This window comes from Podarcis erhardii (genome assembly GCF_964252035.2).
Source record: "Podarcis erhardii genome assembly, chromosome: 3".
Lineage (NCBI taxonomy): Eukaryota > Metazoa > Chordata > Lepidosauria > Squamata > Lacertidae > Podarcis > Podarcis erhardii.
The window spans coordinates 83,286,304-83,313,937 of NC_138507.1; the positions used below are offsets into that span (position 1 = coordinate 83,286,304).

At 40.7% G+C, this 27,634-nt stretch overlaps 2 protein-coding genes across 6 annotated transcripts in view; one reads left to right on the plus strand and one right to left on the minus strand.

The window, feature by feature from the left end:
* VIT (vitrin) overlaps positions 1-4,595 on the plus strand; it is a 39,703-nt gene extending 35,108 nt beyond the window's left edge. For all 3 annotated transcript variants that reach the window (XM_081857668.1, XM_081857670.1, XM_081857669.1), the window contains one exon: positions 263-4,595. In XM_081857668.1, coding sequence (XP_081713794.1) covers positions 263-441 — 179 coding nt within the window. In that variant the 3' untranslated portion in view covers positions 442-4,595. The remainder of the gene's footprint in view (positions 1-262) is intronic.
* STRN (striatin) overlaps positions 4,236-27,634 on the minus strand; it is a 51,784-nt gene continuing 28,385 nt past the window's right edge. For 2 of the 3 annotated variants that reach the window (XM_081857667.1, XM_081857666.1), the window contains 10 exons: positions 25,534-25,677; positions 22,337-22,473; positions 20,237-20,412; positions 18,799-18,846; positions 17,399-17,520; positions 16,800-16,967; positions 15,161-15,301; positions 13,982-14,089; positions 11,277-11,363; positions 4,236-11,187 (listed from right to left, as the gene is read on the minus strand). In XM_081857667.1, the coding sequence (XP_081713793.1) occupies positions 11,018-11,187; positions 11,277-11,363; positions 13,982-14,089; positions 15,161-15,301; positions 16,800-16,967; positions 17,399-17,520; positions 18,799-18,846; positions 20,237-20,412; positions 22,337-22,473; positions 25,534-25,677 (1,301 nt within the window). In that variant the 3' untranslated portion in view covers positions 4,236-11,017. Of the gene's footprint in view, positions 11,188-11,276; positions 11,364-13,981; positions 14,090-15,160; positions 15,302-16,799; positions 16,968-17,398; positions 17,521-18,798; positions 18,847-20,236; positions 20,413-22,336; positions 22,474-25,533; positions 25,678-26,202; positions 26,290-27,634 lie in introns of all 3 variants that reach the window. The other variant, XM_081857665.1, reaches the window with a different exon arrangement.

Genomic DNA, 27,634 nt, shown 5'->3' on the forward strand with positions numbered 1-27,634 from the left:
AACAAAGTAGTGTATTTGTATATTCTTGGTGAACATTAAGCCCTTCAATTTTTGAAACACGGGAAGGACATGTATGAGTCATTCAACAAGACAATAGGGAATGGGGAACAAGTCTGGGGATTGGAATGCCTCATTTATTTAAGTTTAAACACCTCACCACTTCTGATAATATTTTTGGGCCCTTATACGGATATTACTTTGAATGCAATATTGTTTCAAATAAGGCATTAACCTCATTATGTACTCATGTTTCTCACTTCAGGAGTCATAGCCTATTCAGTAGGAATTGCATGGGCTGCCCAAGATGAGCTGGAAGCCATTGCTACAGACCCTGACAAAGAACACTCCTTCTTTGTGGACGAGTTTGACAGCCTCTACAGATTTGTTCCTAGGATCATCCAGAATATTTGTACCGAGTTTAATTCGCAACCACGGAACTGAAATCAGCAGCAGGCTCCAGGAAACACTGCATCACTACATGAGAAAATGTTCGGCAAGCAAAGCCAGCCAGGAGGCTCAAAGACATCTGTGGCTAAGAGCCAATGTCAGCTCTATTCTCCATGCATGGCAATAATGGGTGTAGACTGATCAATCTCCTTCCCCCCACCCTTGCTGGTTTCAAAACTGATTCAGTAGAAGAGCTGGCTACAGTCCTTGGTTAGATAATTCACTTGACTCAAATCTATAGTTTGGAGTTAACTTCCACATAGAATAGGAGACTAATAGGTCTAAGGCTGTAACCCAGATGCACTGGACTTAATGGGCATGCCGGAGATGGCATTTGTTGGGTACCACCCCATTTCGACTCTCCAGTGATGCAGAGGGGAGTAAATGGCTAACCAACAGCTGGCTTTAAAATATTGCATGGCGCTTTGGAACCCGGCCTTTAATTAAGAGTTGTTGGCAGACACATGAGGACAGGAAGCAAGCAAAGGACAAGAGACTACAACAAGCAGGGCAGATCAGGATTTGGTTATAGGGGGGAAAAATCAGTATCAACAAAGATGGAGTGTGGCACTCACACCAGCTGTCCACAATTGCTTTGTTGGGCAAAGTGTTGAAAGAATAGTTTGGGGAAAATTGAAGCTTACAGATTGTTTAATTACACATCACAGAACATTCAACTGAAGTTAGTTGCAATGCAGGCCAGGCAGACAGAGTCTGTAACCTGGCACCAAAAGAGCAAGGCAGTAAATTATATATATGGTTCCTACCAGTTTCCTTCCTGTCTTCATAAATGAGCCCAGAGAGCAGCTTCCCACATGCCTAGTTCAGTGACATCATATTCCTTCCATCTCTTCAGATTCTAAAATCAAGCCTCCGCCTAAGACAGAATCTGCAGTTTTTACAGATGCTTCTAGGGTTGGTGCTGTGATGCATTACAAAAAGCATCAGTGGCAATTTATTATTTATTCTATATCCCATGAGCCAGAGTATTTATCATTGGACATCAGCATCAAATGCCCTCTGCTGATTTTACAACTGCTGTCACAAGCAACAGACCCTGTCAATTCTCTTTGATTTTAATATATAGCTATTAGCACTCAGGCCCAAGAATAGTTTTATCAGCAATTTGGTCCTGAAGTGGGCCTTTGGTGTGTTGCATAAGATGTCAAATAGACGTTTATTCCTATTCTCTGCTTCCTGTTTCACAAGAGAGCTTGTTCTCTTACCCCATGACTGCTAATTTTACTCAGGAGCCTTTGGAGAGTGATCTTATGATCTTTTAAAAAGTCTTGAGTATTCACTAGGCTTCCCATATGTCAGGAAAATCCCTGACATATCCAGGTTTTCAGGTGCAAATATGGCATCAGGGGGAGTTTTGCCAGCAAAATACCAGAGAAAACCCAGGTGTTTATGCACCGCAGTGTAAACAGCTCCAAAAGCTTAAAATGACTATTTTGGGGGGAGGTTTCTCCCCCCAAAAGCCCAACAATTTTGGGGTCTTCCTGAAAAAAGCTCAACACCTTTGCAGGTGCCAGAAATTTTACTTTTTGAAATATGGCAACCGTGGTGCTTACTGTCTAGTGGATCACACCTATGTGCTTGTTGACAGGACTCAGCCTTTAAAGAATTTGTTGTGAGTCAAAATATCAGTACTGAGGAGCATTTGGCTTTGCATATGGACTACAGCTACATGGTCAGCCTTGAGTATTGACCATGCTGGTTGGGGTTGATGGGAGATGAAGCTCAGCGACAGCTGAAGGGTCCAAGGTTCCCTACCAATTGTGTATCTGCTAGTTGTATCTTTCATGTTTTTCATCAGTTTTCCTAGAACAGATGTTAGGTTTTTTGGCTTGTGAATTCCTGGATTTCCTCCCCCACAAGTGGTGCTGTGTTGCCTCTTTCCCAGCTCTCAGGTACAGAGGCCTCTTACATATTATTACATAAGAGCAGCAATATCGCATCTGAGATTTTAAGAACTCTTGGGTGTCTACACCATCCAGGCTTGGAGATTTATTTTTAAATCGTCATTAGGACTTAGAACTTTATCTCATCATCATCATCTGCCTTGCCTCCCTGAAAAAGTCGGTTTATACACGGTATTTCTCCGCATCTTCTGCAATGAAGACAAGTGCAAAGAACGCAGCTGAATGCAAACATTTGCAAAGGATTTGTGGATGAAACATGAGTTTGTAAATATTATTTTAACTTTCCCCTCTCTGCACATGCACCTACATTAAAGAGCTTTTTAAAAAATAACTTGCTGTACCCTTTTGCAATAAAAGTTACAAAAAGGGTGTCCTAGATCTCATTTGCTTTGGAGGAAAAAGAAAGCTTACACAAACCCAATAAGCCTTTCCCCCCCTCTAACTCCTGAAACTAAAGCCTGCGTATGGACTTTTTCCCTTGTAAAGAAGGCATGAGTAGACCCTTTTTGCTTCCTAGGATTGTGAACATAAGAAGCTGCCTTGTGCTGCATCAGATCCATTGGTTCATGTTGCTCAGTCTGGCTCTCCCAAGCACTCCAGGGTTGCCGCCTGGGTCTTTCGGAGCAATACTACTGGAAATCCTAAATGGGAGGGAGACTTTCAGTAAGTCAAGCATGTGTTCCACTCCAAGCTTGGACCCTCCTCAAACATCCAGACTGGTCCATTCTTAAATAGCCTTATAATTCTGACTAGATGGACCACTGTGTTATTCTACATTGCATTAGTGCTTAAAGTTTTACAGTGGGATTAAAGTAATGGCTGAAGAAGCCTGCACTGCATTCCAATTGCATATTCTCAAGCTTACTTGTGTGCCAGGATTCAACCCCAACATGTTTTCATGGGCCTTAGTGCAGTGTATGAAAGTGCCTTCAAATGTGTTTACTCTCAGCAGTACTTTATTTACTTGCAGTATTTATGGTCCACATGCATGAAGCGTTAGGGAAAGGGCTTCCAAATCAGTAAAGTGCTCTACATAGTTTTGTTTCAAAAAAACAACATAGAAATTATTTGTACTTCATAATCTATGTGAAATATCCCATTCACTTCAGTATTAAAGTGCAATATAGAGCAACCCAAGACATTCCTATCTGCTATCATTATTTGTTGATGGCTCAGGCAAGATATAAGCATCAGTATTTTCGGCTTTAGCAATTAATTCACAATTAATTCCAAGAGAATGGAAGTGTCTACTTATTACATCACACAGTTTTCTCTTGTGACAAGGCAGAACATGTGTTTTTTTAAGGGAGAACCACCATTTTGACACTTTCATCCAGCAGCCCTCAATGCAAACTGCAATCTGTTTTGTATTTAGCAGATCCTTAATTAATTTAGCCTGCATAACACATGCTGCATAAATAACTGTTGTTGTTTTTTAAAAAAAGAATACTCCCTTGTTCTGCCAAATACCCAACTTAATTAAGAGTTCTGGAGAATTCAAATACTTACTACTTTAAGATATTCTGATCGATACGGATTAAAAGCGTTTTTTAATTTAAAAGTGCTTATAAACTGCTTAATGTTTTAAAAAATCTAAGTGGTGTACAACATAACAATAAAATAAAAATAACATAAAAACAAACAAAAACAGGAATTCAAAGAAATAATTGCCCTATGGCAGCTTTTGATATTTTTCTTTTCCAGTGGACCAACATGGTTACCTCTGAGTTTTCTGAAGTAAAAATGTAATTCATAAAGTCTGTGGAGCAAATGATGACATATAAAGAGGCTTTTTTCACCTATGGCTTGTATTTTTGGAGAGGTTCCATAAACTGTAATATACATTTAGAACACACACAAAAATGTTGAAAAATAGTATTTATTAGCACCCAATTTACATAAATACATAGTACAAAGGACATTTATTTGCTGCGGTAATATTTAGTAAAGCTGCTCTGTATAGTGTTACTTCAGGAAGGTCCATTTGATTTTACTCAACATAGAATGTAGGTACTGTACACAGAAATTCACTTTGCAACTCTTCAGTGCCACTGCCTTCATTAGTACCTCAGCATTGCCTCATTTATGTGAGGTATTAACAGAAGTTATTTTTGTATTTAATAATGAGAACAACTTTCTCAACCTCCAGAACAAATTTACTCAAAATCTTCCACAAACTGCTTTGCTGTTCTTTACTTTTAAAGGCAGTTAAATATTAAAAGACTGAAAAACAAACAAAAACCAGGTACTATTGATGCTTTTGCAACTTATCTGGTTTTGAGAAAAATGGCGAAATATTGAAAATGGTTCTTCAAACACACATTACTCTGCTGCTAATGATTTTTGAACTTTTGGGGATGAAATAATGGTCTCTCAGAGGAAAGCAACAACTCTAGAGTACAAAGAGTCTTTTTCTGGTGAGAACTTCGTGCCTAAACTGTACTACCAACACTGCTTTCCCCATTAATGCTCAATCTTCCTAAAGCAATGAAAACAATGGCAACACTGATTCTCACCCCTAGATAACATGTTGGTCAAAATTTGGAAGAATCAATATATCACATTGTAACATTAAAACTTCCACATCAATACTAAGGTATCAATCCTATATTTACTGACTTGGGAGTAAGCCCCTTTGAACGCAGTGGGGCTTATCTCATACGATTGCACTGTAGAGATTTTCCACCAAAATGACTATTCTGTATACAAGCAAAAAGGCTGATTGTATTTAACCAAAGAGTACTGTCACATGCTCATTGAGGAGCATCCCTCCATCTTTTACTACAAGAACTATTATCAGTTGATCTATGAACAATATGCAATTTATTACCCATGATAAAGACAGGAACCATGAGGACAGGTGAGCATGACTGCTCTTAGAAAGATTGACTAGACTAAGCAACCAGCCATACTCTGTGGGTGCAACTGACCATTCATGCATCAGAAAATGGATAGTACACACCTCACACTGGTCCTAATTTAATCCACTCCACACATGCATTCTGTAGCCTATTCATATTTCAGTTATTCCCATATACACATTTATCTTGCTGCTATTCCCAACATGATAAAAGCGTCAAATGTTATGATCCCTAGTAACCAGCTGGAACATTCCCTTGAAACAAAACACTATGCAAGTGCAGAAGGGTGGCTACTTCCATTAAGTTTCCACATCCCTTTTCAAAATTGGTTCCGATTTAAGTTCAACTGTATTTAAGCAATGGAAGCAAGGTATAGTTACCTTGTCAGGAATGAAGAACACACCTTGCACTTCCAGGCTACCATCAGCAGCCTCTACTTTAAAGATGAGAATGGGACTTTAAAATACAAGTGTTTAAAGAACAAGCAGTAAAAATCAAAATTATTTAAATTCAAGTGTCTTTAGTATTTGGAAGAGTAGGAAAAACCACTGCAAGAGAACAAAAGCCAGTGGTGGCCTAGCAATTTTGCTAACATCTAGCATGGAGGCATGTATAAAAAGAAAACAGCCGACCAACATGCGGAAAATACAAACTAGCCTATTAAAAGAAATGGAGATGATCTCGCAATATATAAAACAAAGATTAATACAAGTTTTCAATCTAAAATACAATGTGTTGGCTCCAGAGTTGCATGGAGTAACATGCAGATCTAACCCACCTCCGCAATGAGTTTAGTCAGTAAGACAAAGTATTCTAGTATAGTTTCCTTTCCCTTCAAAAGAACTGCTATTGGTAAATCTGCCCAGCACACATTACTGTGAAATATTGTTGTCAATCTGTGTTTTCAGCTTGCAGAGTTTCAGAAAGCCAAGAACACAGTACAAGAGACCCTTTCAGTTAATTTGGGCTGCCCAGTTACAAGATGTTACAGATTTTGCCTGGTTTCAAAAGCTGTCCTGTGCTTTATATAAAATGGCACAGATGCTGTGGCACTAAAATCTGTGTTTATCATGGACATCTGACTATCGCAGGAAATATTTTGGAAGGTGTCCACCTAGAAGCCAACTTATATTAGAACACCAGTTCTAACAGGAGCAAGAAAAATGGTTCAGTCTGAAACCTCCAATTATTCCTTATATAATTTGGTTGGTTTTCATTAAGTTATCCATGTAAGCAATGGTGTGTTTTACTTGGCAAAAAGCTGTGTAACTTTTCTTGAGTACAGGGACAAATATGCCGCAGAACTCACATCAAATTAGGATCTCCCCATTCAAACTGAGTGCAAAGAAGTTAGAATTCTCAGACCTCGTCCACTCAGAACCTAAAGGCAATTCTGAAACACTTAAGTTCTATGTCAACTTCAGTGTGTATCCAATACATGAACAGCAGAAAGCGTATCTTCTGATCAACTGCAGTGTGAATTTATCAATCTATGCATGAAAAGCTTATTGGGGGAAATTGAACTTTTAAAATATTCTGGCATTCACTATGCTGCAGAAGATTCTGATTTTTAAAACTGCTCCCCCCACCCCCAAGACTACTGAATCAGCCAACATTTTCATAACTGCTTAGGCCAAATGTATTGCTCTGTCTTCCTTTGGACCATATCAGCAACGCCGAGGGGGGTCTTGTTGTCTGGGCAGCCCAGGCCTGTGCCCTAGGGAGGTCACTTCAGTGCTGCTATCACAGTGGTTTGACTTCACCCCTGGAGGTGCACTCCACTGAATATACTCTATGTCAGGGACAGGGAAACTTTTGCAGCTCTTCCGAGCAATACGCCAGTGGTGTGCAGGGCCAGAAATAAAAGTGGAAGGAGCAACAAAGGTAAATTTTACCTCACCTGCATCCAGAAAAGAAAGAGGCATTATCAGAGTTCAAGCACATATTCCTGCTAGGCAAAGCAGGAAGAGCGAGAGCTGAGGAGAGTTCCCAAGGCCAGGGAACGAGGATTGTAGGGGCTGCTTGGGCTCCCAGGTCTGAGATAACTCTGTTCTAAGCTCACAAATTCATTGCGATGTAGATTCTAAGTAAGGGTTCAAAAAGGGGGCTTAGACTCTAAAAGTAAACCACGTAAGATTTGTCTTAATATGGCAACTATGAAGTTAAGCTCTTAAGTTAAGCTGTTCAATCTTCAATACATTTGACTTCAAAGTCGTTTGGTTAAAGATCTTAAGGTCAATCAAAGCACAAGAGCAGCATCTGGTACAACCTTTCTGGACCCTTTACACTTCATCTGATGCTGCCTTATACAGAGTCTGCTGATAATAACTGGTAGCAGCTCTCTGGTGACTTTCCCAGTCCCGATTCCTCAAATTATTGAACCTGGGGCTTTATGACAGAGATATGTACCTATTCAGAATGTCAGTGAGGGAAGCTCTGCACACCAAGAACCCTCCCTGTGGAAAATCTAGGTCTCAAGAAGAGTTGTAGCCCAGCCTTATTCTTGAATATTTCTACTTGCAGGGTTTCTTGACGTGGGGTAACACTGAAATATTCAATTTCCTATCTGCATGCTGAAAAGATACATAACCAGAAGGGCTATACCACATACCTTTTCTGTCTGTGTGTAGTGCTTATGTTTTTAAACTTCAGCATTTTCCTACATTTTTCACTGTATCTAAATCAGGGGTGGACAACTACTGGCCTTCCAGATGTTGTTGAACTCCTGCCTCCCAACAATTCCAGCCACTATAGCCAATGGTCAAGGATGATGGGAGTTGTAGTCCACCAACCTTTGGAGGGTTACATTAACCATACACTTGCACACACATGTAAGACTCTGACAAAAATCAACTATGCACAGTTGTTATGAGAATGTGCTGCAATGGGTGGGCCTTGGGATGAAGCACGGATTCCTTCCCACCCACCCACATATGCGTGGGAACTTTTTAAGCATCCATTTGTGGTTTATAACAAACTGTCTCATCCAACTATGGCTCTGATCCCGGCTTGCAAAGCATCCATGTTTTGAACAAACCAGTGTTTCTCATATCCAGGAAAAAAAATGGAAAATTGTGCTTTGTCAAGACTCTAATTTCCTCCCCTTGTTTACAAAGGAAGGAGGAAAGGGAGGGAAAGTTACGCTATGGTGTGTTCTTGTAACGAATCAGAGAAGGTACCTGTGCATTGTTGGTTCACAAGTTTCTTCTAGAATTAAGCTCATGCATGCAGGTTCCCCGCTCAACGATTACAGCATCAGATAACGGGCATATGTACAACAGTTCCTCACAGATCAAACCCACAGGCAGAACTTTGATATCGCTGGACATGATCTTAACATTCGAATGAAGGCGGCTCACCTGGCCAGCTGCAACAGGGTCATGTAAAGGCAATAGGGGAAAGGAAAGAATGTGGTCTGGAGGTTAACCAAATGCTTATAAATCCACAATGGTAGTGCAACCCAATACTTGCAGGTAAACAGAATAGGTCAGTTAAGGTTAGAAAGGGTCTTTTTCATCTCTAACTGAAGATAGCATCTTGAAGAAGTTATAATATTTGTGCACAGTACAATGCAGTCTATAGTACACAAGCAGAGAAGACTGACAGACACTAACAGAGTCTAGAGAAGAACACAAATACAGAGTCCACAACCTCGTGGTAAGGCTACATTTTTTGTTTGTCAAAAGGCACCTCAGCCTCTAGCTATTTGCCTGTTTTTAAAGTCGCTTCACTTGGATCAGGAGCCCACTAAGCAGGACTGAACAACTTCCAATCCACATTTGAAAAGCAACTTTTTTCTTACATTCATAATTTAATCAAAATGGGAGTCTCCAAAATAAGCATGCTGGTCTATTAGTTGTATGTACAGCAATTTAAACATCAGCAACTATGTATTATATTGCTTAAGCAAAAAGCACAATAACTATACCTTTTATCCTTTGTACGCAACAAAGTCTGGAGAATTTTTAATACTAAAACATTAAAATTACCGATAGAATCTTCCCTTAAGACACATTTAATACATACTGTTTACAATTTCTCTTTCTATATATATATCTATATATATATATGTACACACACAATATACACAACTTTATGTATTTGTTTTTCTAAATAAATCTTTGCAATATCCTTTTAAAAATAAGATCACAGAGAGAAGGGATACATACACAGAAGTCACATATAGATAAGTATATTTGATGCAGTTGGTCTTTCTGCTTTGACTCAAAATTGGGGTTTAACGAATGCTGAACATTTTGACATCTATAGGTAATTTTTTTGATTCCATTAAAGGGAAACATGTTGCACATCAGAATCTGCAAGAGTGGAAACTTCTACAAATAGGTATGCCACATATTTTTAGTACCAAATGCAGAAAACATGTTCAAACCTAAGGCTGGTAATGCAATGACAGAGAATAAATGGTTTCTTTTCTGGATTGTGTGGTAGTTATTCCAAAAAAAATGAAGGCATATTTTTATGAATTTCAAATTCTTCCAAAAACCAATTCCAACCCATTGTGTCAGCTGGGGCAGTTGGGAATTGTAGTTCAAATATCTGGAGGGCACCAAATTGGTGAAGGCTGCTCTACACACCCACACCCCATGAAAACAGCTTCCTGCTGCTGTGGAGTTTGTAAATTTGGCACCACGTTGGCCAACTCTACACCCTTTTCCTGCCAATCACCACCCTATTACAAGGGTGAGTACCAAGCAGAAAATCTCCTCCACATAGGCCCCACCCACATGGTTGATTAAATAACTCTCTCACTAGATATATACACACACTATTCTTAGCAGCCAAAGACTGAATCACAGAGAGGTCACTTCTATGCATGAGTGTGTGAGTAAGATTTGGAGAGGGGAGGGGTATCCAAGCAGGTTTATTCAAGATAATGAAAATTATTAGGATGCCAATAACATGCATTTCAACAGTAAGGCCTGTTAAAGCCTACACAGATATAATTTCTTGTTTACTGAAAAGGGAAGAGTTTCATAATTTTACTGAGCTCAGCTATGAATAGAAGAGTCATCAACATCTGAATTAAGCCTCATCCCTGTTGTAAACTGTGGTGCCAGTCACTTGTTAACAAATTCTTTCAAAGGCTTAAAATAAAACATACATTTTTAAAGCATTTGTTAATATCTGCTTTAATACAATTTAGGGAAACTGCATTCATATTTGATGTTTAAACCCAATCCACCTAATGTAACAGCCAGCAGGCTGAGACAAAATCAAGCCTTATTCTCCTGTACATCATTCAACCGTACAATACGTAAAAAAAAAGAGGAGAAGTAATAATATTTATATTGCATTTCTAAATGTTACATCACCAAATTCAGGCTTATTTTACAGAAATATATGGGTAATATTCTCGAGGGGAAAAACAGGCAGAAAAGTTTCTATCTACCCACATCCTACAGAAATTGGATTTTCTGCTTCCTTATTGCCCACACTGGACATATTGTTAACAGAGGATCTCATTTTGCCCAAGGCCGGCCTGGACAAATACTGACACCTTCAAAAATAAAAACGGTTCTTCTGTATGGACCATTTGAAACAGAGGGTTTCCCAGCTCTCAGCACTAGCTGAGCTCATATAACCCAAGGAACCCCCTAATTTAGAAAAGAGCACCCTGAAAGAAAAGAAAGAAATATAACCCTAGACCATTTGCTAACATTCACTGAATTAAAGGGCACGAAGAGGAGGCTCTTGCCCTTGTCATTTGTACAGCTTGTTGTATATATATACACACGGCAGCTAGACAGGGAGAGAAATATTGCGTCATACAAAGACTTTAGCAAGCGCATCTGCTCCGGCACTGGCGATATAACATTTCGAGGGATGGAATGCTACATCATGAATGGATTCGTCGTGTTTCTTGCGATGAGCCGTAAACTCCTGAATGCAGGTCTTGCTTTCAAGGTTCCATAAGCGTATTGAACAGTCGTGGCCTAGGTTAGACAAAGAAGAGGAAAAACATTTAGATTTGCAGTTACGTTTAATTAAGAGTAGATTAAGAGTGGATGTGGGATGTACTTACTGCCGGACATCAAGTACAAGCCATTAGGATCAACAGCGAGACTTGTGACTGCATCCAAGTGGGCCACCATGGAATGGATCAATTTTCCTTTGAAATTAAAGATTTATTTTTTTAAAAAAAGAACAACTTGTCATCAGTTAATGCAATACAGAGCTTTAACAGAACTTATGGGAAATGATACTGCTATCAAGCATACTAGCAACTATTCTCACTGAAACAGAGGATCTTTATATATGAGCATAGCCCCCTTCCCTTTGGAAAGTGATTGTCTGACTGTGTCTCTGTGCTGGTCATTTTCACTTTGCCAGTTATTTCCTAGAGCTCTGCTTCCCAAACTTGGTACCTGGTTCAGGTCCCTTCCCGCAGTTAAAAAAAGTGAAAGTAGCATTCACTTTCACACTAAAAAAAACATACCAAAGGGCTCTATCCAACACTGCAGCTCCACTTGCACAATATTTTTGTGCATGCATGTGTTCCTCTCTTGTCCCTTCCAGCCCCCTGCACACCCCCAGAATCAGCTCTGGGGGCCTGGAGCAGATTTTAGGGGCAAGAGTGGAAATGAGTTGAACTCTGCTCCTGCACCATTAGGTACAACCTAGACAGGTTTTTACTCATTAGCTCCCACGGAAATAAGCAGGCATCTTCCTTACAGCTGCCACACAGATTGTTGCTGCTCTGCATCCCACTTCCCTACTTTGCCCAGTCAATCAGGGGTGGAACAGGTTGTTTCAGGGTAATGGTTCTACTTCTGGGAGCTCCCTGTACAGGCGACATCCCAGCACACCCTTGTTCACTCTTTTGTGATGTCACTGCCCATATAGTAATGGGGGTGGGAGAATTAACAATGCAGGGGGTCACACCACTCTGATGGAGAAAAGGTAGAATGCATCCATCACAGTGCGTGAGTTTTTACAAGGCACACTTCAGCATTTTTCACAGCAGAGTGGTGTGTCCTGGCACATATCTTTGAAATCCCTATCCTGAATAGTGTTACTATCAATTGAAGTAAACTGCAGAAGGGTGGATTCTCACATAATCAGATACAAAATGGATAACGACCGCCCATCATTTGTGCTCAATACTTGCAAATAAATCCTTCAACATTCCCCTTTAAAATGGAAGCAATGACCCAATCCTGCCTTAGTTGCCATATCCATATATTATGCAGACATGCAGAGGTAAAGCAGAGATTTCTACAAGTGCTTTGATACAGTATGTTAATCATTCATACGTACCCCCACTTTTTTGTTGTTCCAAGTGCAAAGCAAAACCTACCCTGAGCTCAGTTTGCTACATCAAAGAAAAGGTAGCTCAGTTCACGGAAAACAGAGTCTGAACTCCTAGGCAGCTTAGATATGAGCTTTTGAAAGCAAACCTTGCAAGTCACAAGGCTGAAGTTATCTAGTGGCTCAGGTTTAACGAAGTTGCTTGTATTAACTCTGCCTACTGATCCTTTGCCAAACCAAACAGGAAACACCTGGACCAAAATTTATAGAATTAAATAACAGAGTTCATTAACACGGTGCCTAGCTTTGGAATATGATGCATTGTGTGTGTTTTTGTTTTAAGCACATAATTAAGATACCAATCGAAATGACTGCAAGTTTTCTAACAGTTATGATTTACATATTTTCCTTCACTATGGGTGAACATGGAGAACATGGAGCTTTAAGAACAAGGGTAAAGAGTCTAAGTGCTCCTCTTTCAGATATTTAGAAGGGGTAAAGGTAAAGGTAAAGGTAAAGGTAAAGGTACCCCTGCCCGTACGGGCCAGTCTTGACAGACTCTAGGGTTGTGCGCTCATCTCACTCTATAGGCCGGGAGCCAGCGCTGTCCGGAGATACTTCTGGGTCACGTGGCCAGCGTGACAAGCTGTATCTGGCGAGCCAGCGCAGCACACGGAACGCCGTTTACCTTCCCGCTGGTAAGTGGTCCCTATTTATCTACTTGCACCCGGGGGTGCTTTCGAACTGCTAGGTTGGCAGGCGCTGGGACCGAGCGATGGGAGCGCACCCCGCCGCGGGGATTCGAACCGCTGACCATGCGATCGGCAAGTCCTAGGCGCTGAGGCTTTTACCCACAGCGCCACCCGCGTCCCTATTTAGACACACACACAAAGACAAACACACACAAGCATCTGTAAGCTTGGGCAGCAATTCCATCTTGTGCAGTGTGGAAATTAGGGATGCATAAATTTCCCTCCATGATCCTGTGGATCATCCACTTTTCTGTAGCAAAGACAAACATCGGGATTGGCTGGGAAGGATGTTAAAGCTGTAACTCAAATGCTGAGCCACACCAATTCCTTCTGCACAGCCAATAAGCCTTTACAGTGGTACCTTGGTTTGCAACCGCTTTGGATTACAACCATGTCAAACCCGGAACCATGTGTCCCTTTTTTTAGATTACAACCCATTTTTTTATTACAACCCTTTTTTTTTATAACAACCATTTTTTGGGGGGGGGAGGCCCCATCGGCGAAAGCGCGCCTTGGATTACAACCTGTTTTGGTTTACAACTGGACCTCCGGAACCAATTATGGTTGTAAACCAAGGTACCACTGTATTCCTATCATCTGTTTTACAAGTCATAGAACTGTCAAACCTCAATTTCAAAATTTCTCTCTAAATGGGTAGGACTTCAGACAATTTCATGATATTTTTGTTTTTTATTTTAGGACCTACTGAGGGAAGAATTGGGCTTACCTGTGTTATTGTCATAGAATTTGATGTGTCTATCCTCATGGGCTGTGATACTAATTGGAAGAGTTGGATGGCTGATTACTTTGTTTATTTGGCAAGAAGAGGTGACTGCTAAAGGAATGAACAAGTGCAAACACAGTCAACACAGAAAAATTATTTCATTCACATAAGCCAGTAGTTTTTAACCAGTGTGCTGTGGCACCCTGGGGTGCCTTGACTGATCAGGAGTGCTGCAGGCAACACTGGCCTCTGTCCTTCTTTCCTTCTCTCCCTTCCTCTAATGGCCTCTTGCATCTCTGCCTCCCAAAGGTTTGCACAGCTGTTTGTTGCAAGCTCCCCAGGTGCCCGTGGGGCTGGCCAGGGGGTGCTTCCCAGGCCCCTGTGAGGCAGTGTGAGGAGGCACCTCTCTTTGGGCCGGGGTGGCAGCTCAGAGACCAGGAGTGGCAGCTGCAGCTGCCCAGAGAACAGCCCCAAGGAGAAGGGAGCAGAGAGGAGGCTGAGGGGACACGCCACAAGGGAGGGTGTTCGAAAAAGGGTGAGGGGCTGCTGGCTCTGCAGGCAAGGGGTGACATAACTGGGCTCCTGAGCTCCACAGGGGTGCTGCAAAAAAGCATGTGGTTGGTGAAGGAAACTGTGGACCCAAAAAGGTTGAAAACCTCTGAAATAAGCTATTGGAAAGACTAACGACCTGATTTAGCAGGACAATCTGGTGCAAAAATCCCAACATGTTCAGTCCACTCAATCTACTTGTACCTTACTATGCTCATTCAATATATTGTCAACCTGCTTCTCAAACTAACCTGCGTATAATTCAGGAACACCATACAGTTGCATAGGGGATGGTGAAAACCTAATATTTAAGGAAGCCCAAAATACCTATGGATCATATAAGGAAGCATGGCAAGTGGGTGATGAGGGTCAGGGAGAATAAGAGAGCTAATCTGCTATTTCCTCATATTTGTTCTTTCAGAATTGTTTGTATTAGAGTACATTTATGGCTAGATTTATCAGTCCCATGTGGACTGACGCCAGCAGTCCATCAAAGACGATTAGGTGCAAACATCGGTATCCTAAATGGAAGTACACTTCATTTAATTCCCTTCTATGCATCATGGTCTCAGACTTTATCAATATAAACATGAACAATGAAAACACATGGAAATAACCCCTTTGGATACATACTAGTATCTGCGTTGGACTCCAAGTTAAGGATGCGTTGTCTTGTTTCCATGTTATATATGCTTGTGTGGCCACTATTAAAGGATGCTACCATGTGGCTTGGGTCACTGCTCACAATGTCCACAGAAGATGGAATCCCCATCTCTACAAAAGCAGAAGAGTGTTAGGAAGAATAGGAAGCTTGGTCCATTAGCCACTATCTGAAAGCAGCCACATTCATTCATTTTCTTGGCACAAATCTAGAAGTCATTTCAAATTTTCCAGCCAAGTTGGTTAAAGCAAGGAATATGGTTTCGCAAGTGTCCAAACAGATGTGTGAATGTTGGAATATTAGAACTCTGTTTCAGTAATGAGCTAATCAATCCTTAAACCCATCACATTTACATAGGTATCAGCACCTGCTGTAACCTGAGATGTGCAGTGCACCCACCATGCGCAAGAAGAGCAGAGTAGCAAGAGCTAGTATACTGACTAATGCACCACAAATGTCTTATGGATTAATATTGGGTGGGCAAGTACAAAGGTTCAGAAAGGAAGGCAGAAGGGCTCTAGGTAGACAAGAAAGAGAGTCTAGGTCAGAGCTTTGGAAACTTTTCACATTAGTGACACACTTTTTAGACATGTATCATTTCACGACACAGTAGTTCAGTTTTACTAGCAAACTGGAGGTTAAACTAACCCCTTTCCAGTCCTGGGAAGAGCATGGGGAACATTCGCACAACACATTGCAGCCGACACGCTAACGTGTTTGACACACAGTTTGGAAAGCTCGGGTCTAGGCTATAGCAGCTCTGCTGTAAGGCCCATGTCATCTAGCAGAATCTCTCATGAAATCTGGTAAACTATGCACCACACATCATAGGGCAGTGACCTGAATGGAAACAGACATTTTCCATTGGCGGGAGAGAAAAACGGAGAGAGGAGATGCCTGCCTCCCAGAATGCTATGCTCATACCCAACGAGTGAATGGATTCTCACTGACGCAAATCAGGCATTTTCTCATATTGCCCCTGACTATGGAATGCCTTTCATTCTTCCATATGCAAAGCAGTTGTCAACTGTTTCAGACATCTTGTGAAGCCTTGTTTTTTTGTCCAGGCTTTCCCTGAAGCCAAAATATTTCTCAAAACATGAACCTAGAATCTATGATCAAGAAGTGTTCAGTGCTCTCCAGTGTGTGTGCTACAATAATAGTTGTACATTTCTTCCATTTTAAAACTTCTTTAAACTTTAAAACTCAGGAGGAAAACATTCAAATATAGTGGTTTGCTATGTAACTTACTATTGCATTATTGCTTAAAAAATGAATCTCTCATTATATAGCAATATAGCAATATATATAGCAATCAACATGTTCTATTAACAGTGGCTACTTTATAAAAAAAACAGTTGTGAGATTCTGCAACACACACATCCTTCAAAACAAATGCAACCGGCAAGTGGGCTTTTGATTCTCATCTCATGCTTTCCCAGCAAGCATCAATGTAGTGATGCTGGGAATCCACTAAAACTCAGTGGCATACTAAAATCAACCTACCTGTATTGCACAATTATGCCAGAGTGTGGTTATAAACAGAAGCATGGATAATTAAAAGCGACGTTCCTTTTGATAGTGTTACAATCCAGGAGATTTATTAAATACCTTGATTATCATTAAATACGTTCAGAGCTGGAGCGATCTCCAAAGCTTTCCATAAACGGATAGTGCCATCTGCTGAACAGGAGAGCAAGCGCTGGTGTGCTCCACTGTAAACCAAGCCCCACACTGCATCCGTGTGGCCTACAAACGCACCTCTTAAGACTGAAGGATCTGTGGGATGAAAAAAATGCACAATACAAGAGGAAATGGGATTTCTTTATAAATATTATGTGCTGCAAAGATGCTCTAATGGCGGTTTACAAACCCTCTAGTCCTTCCTTAACTGCAGAAGTCCTGACAACACAGACTGCTGACTCAGTCTACCTCCAAAGCAATAATACATCATGACCTTCTTCCATATCTTTTTTCCTATTACTGGGATCCTAAGCCAAGATTGCTTCCAAATTACAGAACTATCCTGTGTGATCTCTTATCAGGCATTTCTCTTTCACCCGGTTCAAGCTGCATTTTGTTTCTGAATAGAACCGTTTTTCCTTTTTCATAGTGAGTTGTACTGCATTCAATAAGCTGTTGTGCATTTTTAATGTGCTCCCTTGCCCCCTAAAAGAGAAACCTGTAAAAAAAAGGGGGGGGACACTTACCATAGGAATCATAAGGGTCAATATTTGGGTTTGTAGTATTCCAGCCCTGAATGAGGCCATCAGTTCCCCCACTATAACACTGCTCACCAGTATTACTCATTACCACACAAAGCACAGGACTGCTGCAAGAGGAAGCAATACTGATTTAGTGGAGTTTTATTTCAAATATTTTCATTTCTATACTGCTTTATATTTTTAAGGGGAAAAAATCTCAGAGTGGTTTACAACACATTAAAACACCAATAAAACAATCCACAATAAAACATTACTGAAGAAAATGAAATGTGACGTATACCTTCAAAGAAACGTAATTAACAGGAAACATTTTTTCCTTCTGCCCCCTGGCATGCATTCCTCCTGTACACGATCCCCCCAACAAGGTATTTACGGAACTGCCATAACGGGGCCAATGAGGTCCATAAGCTACAGGGCTCTGGCAGTAGATCACACCCCCATCAGCAGCCCATGGCGCTATCTGCCACTGCTGCCATCCACCTGCAGAGCGCCACTTTCACTCTTGCTGCTGTGGTAAGTAAAACAGCATTTGCTTCTGCAGGGAAATGGCCAGCAGCACTCATATAGGCTGGTCTTCACCTCACTCTGAGCAAAGCATTGTGGGCGAGGTGGCCTCAGAGAGCACGGCTCTGCTGCAACAGCAGGAAATACTGTTTAACATTAAGAATTTAAGCAGTATGTGCCAACGCTGCAACAAAGCAACGGAGGTAGTGAAGCTGCCCTCTAGGGCCACATCACGAACAATGCCTTGCGCTGCGAAGAACTCTGCGATGAGATGGCCTTGGAAGTGCTGGTGGTGCTCATGCTGATCGTTCAGGGGGAGGAAAGTGGCAGCAACCCACCTCGGGGGGGGGGGTGCATTGTCGTGGGATGGCTTTGGCCATAACCTCGCTTTTTAGACCATTCCCAACCACTTTTAAATTGTCCCTTCCCTATCCCCACTGCACACTTATCAACCTCTTTGGCCATTCCTCTCCAATTCACGTGCTGAAGACTTAGCCTCTTGGTAAGTAAGTATTGTATCTGTGCTCTGCGTGGTACATAGCAAGACACTAGCACCACACAAGCGAAAGGTGGAAGGAGAAAAAAGCAAAAAAAGAAAGGAAGGCTAATGCAATCTGCCTCACCAGAGGCTGAACTGCAGTTCAGATTGCACCATCACCTTGCCAGGCTGCAGCTTTTACCAGCCCCACCCCTTTTGGAAGGAAGAGTTCACTAGCATAGTAGAGGAGTGGTGAGCTGAGCTGGAGCCACAAGATGAAGAAACCACATGACCATTTGACAGGCTGAGTCAACACACTGTTTATCCCATAAAAGGAGAACTCTGTCAGGTGCTGCAGCTATATTCTCTGATAACAGAAAGAAGTTTCTGAATGCTTACTTACTTGTGTGCCCTGAAAGTGTAGATAGGTTCAACATCAAGAGAGGCACTCCTTAAAAAAGCAGAATCACAGGTTCAGAAAATATTTGTTAAGGCATAAAAAAGTTAGCTTCCAGGTTGGCCTAAACCAGGCATAGGCAAACTCAGCCCTCCAGATGTTTTGGGACTACAACTCCCATCATCTCTGACCACTGGTCCTGCGAGCTAGGGATGATAGGAGTTGTAGTCCCCTAAACATCTGGAGGGCTGAGTTTGCCTATGCCTGGCCTAAACTCACAGGACGCTTTTGAACACTTTTACCTCTACATGCACACTAAGTGTTCCTGACTCCTCCTCTTTGCCCCTCCCCACTTTTTATAAGCCACAGGCAGTCATTTCTTGTTCTGCAAAGTGTCCTTGTAAAAATCAAACAAAGCATAAAAAAGGACTGTGAAAGAATCAGCAAGAGCTGATTTCAGTGGCCAACCACCAATAGCCTATATACTGTGTAAGGAAAAAGACAAAAAAGTGGCTCTTGCAAAGCTATTTTATGTGTGTATATACAGTATGTATTTATGTATATCCCACTTTTCATTATGTAGGTCTTGAAGAGGCTTACAAAACAACAAAATATACATTATTCAAAATTTTAAACATAAATTAAAACCTCTAAAACTTAAAAACTCAAGAATTTTCATTTTTGTCAAATAAAACATCTAAGAAGCATTCAGGGTGCAAAGGCCTCCTTAAATAAAACAGTTTTGACCAGGAGTCCTGAGATTTAGTAGGGGCAGAGATGGTGTTTGTCGAACTTCCTGTGGGAAGGGCTTCCCCCGATGATCCCAGTAATTAACTTGGGGTTAAGTTATGCTGGGCCTAGGTTATTCAGGGTTTTGTAGACTAGCGCAAGAACCCTGAACTTGGCCCAATAATACACAGGAAGCCAGTGCAGGTCTTTTAACACCAGTGTCATGTGTCTGTCCCCATCACCGGTCTACCCGCAAGATTCTTGTGAATATTCACAGAACCAAGCAATTCTTGTTGCGGCAACGGCTGCCTTTTTGTGTGTGCTGTAAATACCAACTGATCCTTCCTAAGATTCTTGAGATATAGGAGAATACCAAAGACTATGAGTAAGTTCCCTTTTCTTATAATGGCAACAGGTTATTACTTAAATAGTACCTTTCTTTGCTTTTATATAATTCAATATGATACACGATCACATATATACATATACATGCGCCATTTATAAGACTTATAAATGTTTATAAGGTTTAAATCTAACTGGCATGCATTCTGGAAGAGAAACAATATTCCTTAACCCAATAAGTGAGTCAGCAGGTAATATTTATCCTTGAGAGGATTAATCAGGCCTAAACTAGTCATTATGTTTCTACCATGTTTCTACAATGATTAGTCTAAAAAATTAATCTCCACATGTCTTTTAACAATCACAATCTTACTTTTTTGCTGGAGATGTTTTCTGCAAATTCCACATTTTTAATGTATGGTCTTCGGATGCCGTAATTAACACAGGTTCAACAGGATGGAAAGCAAGACCTCTTATTCCATCAAAATGACTCCTTAAGGTGAATTTGGGGTTCCAGGTCTTCCTCAGTGCATCTTTATTATTTGCTATCTGTGGTAATAAAAACAAAAGCTTCAGTTTAGCCAATGCGAGGCGGGGGACTATTAAAACAGATGGTATTTCATTTTCCTACTATCAAATGCTGAGTTCGGACTATGTGGCAGAAAAAGTAACAAAAAATAGAGATGCAACTGTTTTTTCCTATTAAAGTTAACCCTCCAGTCATTAAAGTCAACAACAACAAAAAAAGTCAAGAGCTGTACGACCTGTATTTCTTCATTTTAACAGTGTTGCCTGCAAAACAGCATGAGATGGAACCTTGAGGGGACAAGCATTCATTTTTAAGAAATACACAGCATGCCTTATGAACAGTTGGCAGCTGTATCAATAGACTTCAAACTCTACCCCTCATTTCCCTGTTCCCCTCTTCTCATCAATTTCTCTTTGCTCTGAATTATTATGCTTGCCTCCCCTTTCCCATAAAAGCCTGAGTATATTCTTGGATGTCCGCATACTTTCTGCTGTCCTCCCTACTATTTCATCCACACAAGAGGTGGCTTCTTTAAATATCTGCAAACAGAGCTTCATTCTTATTCCTTCTTTAAAACATGCTTCACCATTTATTTCATATATATATATTCCACTTTTTCATCCCAAGTAGCTTGCAAAATGGAAAGATACAATCCAAAATCACTACATTAAAATACCAGATGAAAACTGTAATAAAAGCACAGCATGGATCAGCAAAATACAATGCAATCATTAATCAATAATGAACAGCTGGCAAAATAAGTCTGAACACTGCTCCTGAAAAAGCCCTGTCTCAAGGCAACACCAATGCTGGTGAGATAGAAAGGAAGGCTGATGACTCCAACAAGTTGATAAATTCATATGGAAAGTAATCCATTCAGTGCCTCTGAAAAGCTTTTGGAAGTGTATGCAATAAATGGTCAGCAATAAATCATTTATCTTGGCCATGCATTGGAAAGAGAAGCCACATCCAATTTTATAATAACTACTGCCACATCAGAGCATTGTCCTGTAAAAGAACATCCTCTACTTAAGGCAGCTTTGGGTAGTTCAGGGATCAGCACAGCATAGACATCATTTGTAGGACTGTAAGCAGATTATACTTATAAGAATCGATTGCTAAAGAGATAAATGGCAGAGCGCCCTTGTGAATGCAAGCTTTCATATTCTTGCATGTTTGCATGTTTTATTAATCTTACATGTTAAATTATGATTTTTCCGAACTATGCATTGTACAGGAACACAGCATTCCAGAAGTCTGGTCACCAAAGGAACCATACTATTAGGTCTGGCACCTCAGATAGAGAAAGAACATTCTCCCTCCCACTGCAAAGCGAAGGAACATGGCTGCATTCAAATGGTTGAGTTGCAGAGGTCAGAATTGCCTATAGATGGCACTGCAGCCACTCCAGCCATGTTGCTTCCAAGAGTCTTTGCAAAGAGGTAGGAGATGCCCTGTTGTTGCCACAGTGCTGCTCAACCGTTTCACCAATGGAAGGGTTTCGGAAGAAAATCAGGAAAAAAGGTGGGGATGAAGAGGGAACGAAAAAGCAGAGGAAGCAGAGATCATGGAAGCGAGAGAGGGAGTGGAGAAGGCTGTAGCAGCCAGTGAGCCAGACTTTTGGGCTTATTTTGACTTTCAGAGCATCATGCAGCACTCCTACCTTAAGGAAATGTCCTTGTAACAATCCTATAAGGTAGATCAAAAGAACCATAGCTCAGCGGTAAAGCACATGCTTTCCATAGAGAAGGTCCAAGCCCCAGCATCTCCATATAGGGCTGGGAAAGACTCTGGTCCAAAAGCCTGGAGAGCCTCTGCCAGTCAGTGTAGACAGGACTGGGTTAGATGGAACAATGACTCATTATAAGGCAGCTTCTTCCTATTTTCCTATCACAATTTTTACCTGTTGAACAACAGAGGCAACAGTGACAAGCTAGCACTTACATCGTACGTCAGAGAATCTGCCTCATTGGCTACTGTTAGGCCTGCTAGTTCCCCAAGACCCAGCTCGTTTTCAAGGGCCTCGTCTGCTCCCATAATGAAAGACTTTCCGGATGAAGGAGGGAATGTTAAAGCTTCAACTGAAAGAGAAGAAATGAAAGTTAAGTACTCCATACAATCAGAAGCTTGGCATAAGCAATTCAACTGAAATTCAGTAGAGTAAGCTCTTTACAAAACAAAGTGAAATTAACATGCGCAAATCAGCACCAGCAGAATCCAATTTTTGCCAGAAATAAAGTTCTTAAATACACATACCTCGGAAGCTGATTTCTTCAGAATTGTTCAAAACAATTAAGCACTAAAAAAGGAAATACTGTTTGGCTGATTGCACTAATATTTGTGCAAGAGACTTCAGATGTCAAGGAGATGAGTAATTACATGACATTTAGGAAACATCTGAAGGCAGCCCTTTATGGTGAAGCTTTTTAAGGTGTAATGTTTTATTATGTTTTTATATATGCTGGAAGTCGCCCAGAGTGGCTGGGGCAACCCAGTCAGATTGGCAGGGTACAAATAAATTATTATTATTATTATTATTATTATTATTATTATTATACTATGGAATCCACTCCTACAAGAGGCAGGGGTGGCCACTCTAATTCTGACGACTTGAAAAGATTAGACAAATTCATAGAGGAAAAGGCGATCAATGACTACTAGCCATGGAGGCCAAGTTCCACCACGCCCTCTGAATACCAGTTGCATCGCAGGTGGGATGAGTGTTCAGGTTCTGCTTGTAAGCATCCTTTGGAGCATCTGGTTGGCCACTGTGGGACCAGAGTGCTGGACTAATGGGCCTGATCCAAGTTCACTCTGATGTTTTCAAGTAGTCCCATTGATTCCAAAGGGAGAATGAAATATTCAGCCCAAAATTCAATGGGGCTGAAAAGAGGGTGGGTCACATTCATATTTTCCTAAAAATAAAAATATTGCATTCTGAATGCTAGGAAAATGCAACAAAGTAAAAACAGTACATAGCGGTGGCCGGGGGCGGGGGATCACCTGTAAAAGCCCTAAATCTTGCCATAAGTTTGCCAAAACATCGAACACCCATTCAAAAATCGAAGGTAGCCTTCAGCCCAATTGTGTGAAGGTCAAAGCAATGCTGAGACTGTAAGCTCAGGACACCCAACTGAGCAATTGTGGAAAAACTACCACCTAGGCCTTTCCAGCAGTGAACCCAACGTGGGATGGGGGAAAAATGTTCCAAGCAAAAGGAGATTTCCCCCCACTTCTCAAAGTGTTGCTAAGTAACATTTTGTCTTTCAAAGCATATATTTTAAGCATGTGGGCTGCTGATCGTTCAATATTCTGCTGCACTTGTTCCATGTAGTGTGCTACATCCACTTCTTAAAATGCAGCCAGCAGAAGCTGTTTTAATCAGACTAGTAGCCATTACATGACAAATACATATTTTCTATTTATAAATATGCCCAGACAGCAATTTTAAACAGAGGAAGTTGGATCCAGTTCACGACTAGAGGTGGCTTTGCAATTGGCAACTGGGAGATTTCAGGGCCGGTATCTGGCAGCGTTCAAGTTGGAGGCATTATTACCTCTGAGGAAGAATCAGCTGCGACTTCTGCAACTGCAGCTTCTCAAAAAGTGTCACTCACAATAACTGAAATGGAAAGCCCCCATGGGGACGTGCTGGTCTACACAAATGGTACCTTCATTTGAATGCTGGCCAGGAGATGCTCATCGAGTGTAAACTGCCCCTTAAACTTAGCAAGGTTAAGTTTAATATGAAATCAAAAGGGCTTTCTTGGAAGACATGTTAAAGAAAACCAATTATTTAGCTTGTTGACAGTGGAATGGTGATGTTTTTATATATGTTTTCAGGTTTTATATGTTTTCAGGTTTTCAGAACTTGCTTAATTTTTCCCTCAAATATCTATCAACTAGAGACTGGTGCAAAAGATAAGCACCTAGAATTAAAGTCTTCTGAATCCAGACATTTATTCTGAGCACCAAAACTTATATAAGCTCACAGTCTTTCCACACAAAAATCTATTCCTGGCTGCTTGCTTCTCTTCACCCACCCACCCATCCGCCTTCCTTTTTTTCTTCTAATATACTCCTTGCCTCCAATTTTCTTCATTCTAGCAGCATAATTTAAGACGGACATTTTGTTGCCATTGTGGAAGACAGGAGTGCCTGGCGTGCTCTGGTCCATGGGGTTACGAAGTGTCGGACACAACTAAACGAGAACACTAGTCAGAATCCTTGTCACTCTGCTTCAAATCATCCAGAGCTTCCAGTAGATCCAGATCTACCATTAATCCACTCCTGCTTTATGTATTGGTAAGGTACATTAAGAGTTGGTTCTGTAATTTGCCATGTGCTTGAAAAATACTAGCAAAGTTAAAATTTTCAGGACATAGTAATCTTGCGATCTTATTTACTCATAAGAATTACCATGCAAAACAGCAGCTTTGCAAAACTGAAAGGAAGGAAGTTTGGTAGTATGTATACAAAGAAAGGATGGAGCATTTAATCAACTCTTAGTTGGAGTAACTGATTAAGAACATTTAATCAGCTAAAAAGATGCCCCCAAATATTTGGACAACAGATTGGTGGAGATTTCTTTTTAAAGAGAAATGTATAGCATATGTATTTGTAATACAAATAATTATAAAAACTACAGGTAGGAAGCTCCATCCTGTGATTTCCCCTTTGTTTTCACATAGGAAGTATTATTACTTCTTGTAAGGTTATGCTTGCTACAACATGCATCTTCTAAAAATCATCTTCGCTTCAGAACACATATACATACAAAGCTGACAGAATAATAGGCAAAAGCTCAAATATCAACTAGTTCAGATTCCTTTAATTCAGGAGTAGGGACCCTTTTTGGCCAAAAATGTCAGATTGTTATTTTCCCCAGCCATCAGACCTGTCGGGCCTGAATGTCACAATGATGTCAGGTGGCTGCAGAGGCCTTCAGAAGCATCTTCCAAAGCCCTATTTTGCTAGCACCCCTTGATCAACCCATCAAAGGTGCCTGCAAAACACCCTTTCAATTTAGGGCCCTAAAGGGTGTAGTTTGGCCAAAACGGAGAGGTCTGGCAGGCTTGATTAGGCCTCGTTTTCTCAAGCAATAGCTCTAATGCACCCCTTACACACACAGCAGCCCTCACCTTCATCTGTTCTATTGATTTCTTGTTCAATAAGCCGTGAAGTACTGGATCTGGTGAGAGACATGGCTGACTGTTGTAATCCAGGCAGATCATCAACATCTCTCAAGTTAGCAAGCATATCTTGTAGTTTTGACCTGTTGGGCCCTGGCCAAAAACAACAAAATGTGGGGGGAAAGTTTTGCAAACATTAATAAAAGTAGTGTTACTATTAACTAACATGTTGCACCAACAATAATGACAATGAGTGCTATTTATAGCAAAAGAAAAAGATGAACATGAGTCAAATAATGATTCCTACTTCCACCAGTAACTAAATTTATGGCATGAAATGAACTGCTTTAAGAAGGAAGTGATGAAAACTGAGGTTTTGCACGCACACTTCTGTTCACTGCATGGACTTGCTTGAGAAATGTAAAATGCATCCAAGTGACAGCAAATAAAACAAAAAATAATTTTATTTTTCCAAAGACTGTAACACTTGTGAGTTAATTTTTTTGCACAAGCTTTCAAACTTTCACAAAATTGTGCAGGACTGTGACCGTGCCACAATCTAAACAATGACAATTACTTTTAAAAAATTGAAAAACAAAAACAATCAAGCAAGAGTCGCTGGTTTTGTTCTTCCTGAAACTACATGTGGTGAAAACCCATGCCCTTCTCAAAACTTACCTGCATTTTGCTCCATCATTTTCCCACATCCCTGTTTTGACTGTTTTATATAGGACTGAGGCTGAAACATATCTTCGGTAGTTTTTCCTGTTGTAAGTTTAATTAAGAATGGGAAAATATCTTACCCACAGTCCATAACCGTTTTTCCTAATCTACTAAATAATATAACTATTTCTAGTCACCTTAAAGTGTATTCTAAGACAGGTCTGAACTTAGCACACTTCACAAGGACTTTTTACAGCAGCCTAGCAAAATCACAGCACTTTCCTCAAATTATTCGGTCCAAATCCTGCCATAATAATAACAACGATTTGTAACGACTGATATTTGTTTCAGACAAACAATTCAGGATTTTGCAAGACTATAACAGAAGTGCTTGTCTGCAAATATACAAAATTCTACAGGTGTGCACATTCATTAAAGTTATATATGCTTTACAGCTGAACATTCATGCCCCTAGATTTCCACTTTTAACCTTTCTGTCACCAAATATAACTGATTTATCACAGTTACAAACTATTCTAGATTATGCATAACTGATGCATCTTCCAAGAGTGTTGGCCCTGAGCAGATGCTTAATTTCTGTAATGGCAAAATGCTACTTGATTTCATTTAATTAAGATTCATAACCAGTTATTTTTCATATCAGGAAAAGCTGGGAGAGGGGGAAGCAAATTCCATTCTTTCATCCATCACTCTTGTTTAAACATTTAGCTCTTTAGTTCAGAAAGAAGAGTGGCATGGTTTTAAAACCCAATTTGGTTATACACATAATAATTTACAGTCAAAACAAATGCCTCATCTCAAATTTAAAAATCTATTTCTTTTCTGCTAGGTATGCCACTCTATTGAGCACGACCTTCGTGCAGTCCTCTGTGTTTTAGTTTTATCTCATCCTGATCAATAGTTTGCTACTCACTAAATGAAACACATTCCACCAATCATGACCTGCTTGGCATTTGGCATCCCCCACCTCAGTTCTTGTAGTCTCAGGTAGGGAGCAAAAATATAGTTTTAAAGTGAGAACCTCTGGCAGGCTACACCAGGGACTAACCTACACTGGTAGGTTATAACGTTAAAAATGTGTTATAAAAATGTGGCACCAGGGGGCGCTGCAGAGCTGCGAGTCGCCAGCAATGGAAAAATGGATTGAGTGATATATAACGTTATTTTTAATTAATGGTTTTACAGATCAATGTAGCTCCCTATGTTGCTAGTGGGCTGGATTCAGCATGACGAGTTGCAGAGGCCCATGCTCGAATGCAAAGTGCCATAAACTCCTGTGGCCTATGCTACCTAAGATATTCAGACCACGTATCTATACATGTTCTTTGCATGATTCTCAACATTTAACAAGCTTGTAGTGAGTCCCAAATTCTGATATTTTTTGGGTGGCAAGGAATGAATGGAAAAAGGAAGAGCAATTTGCCAA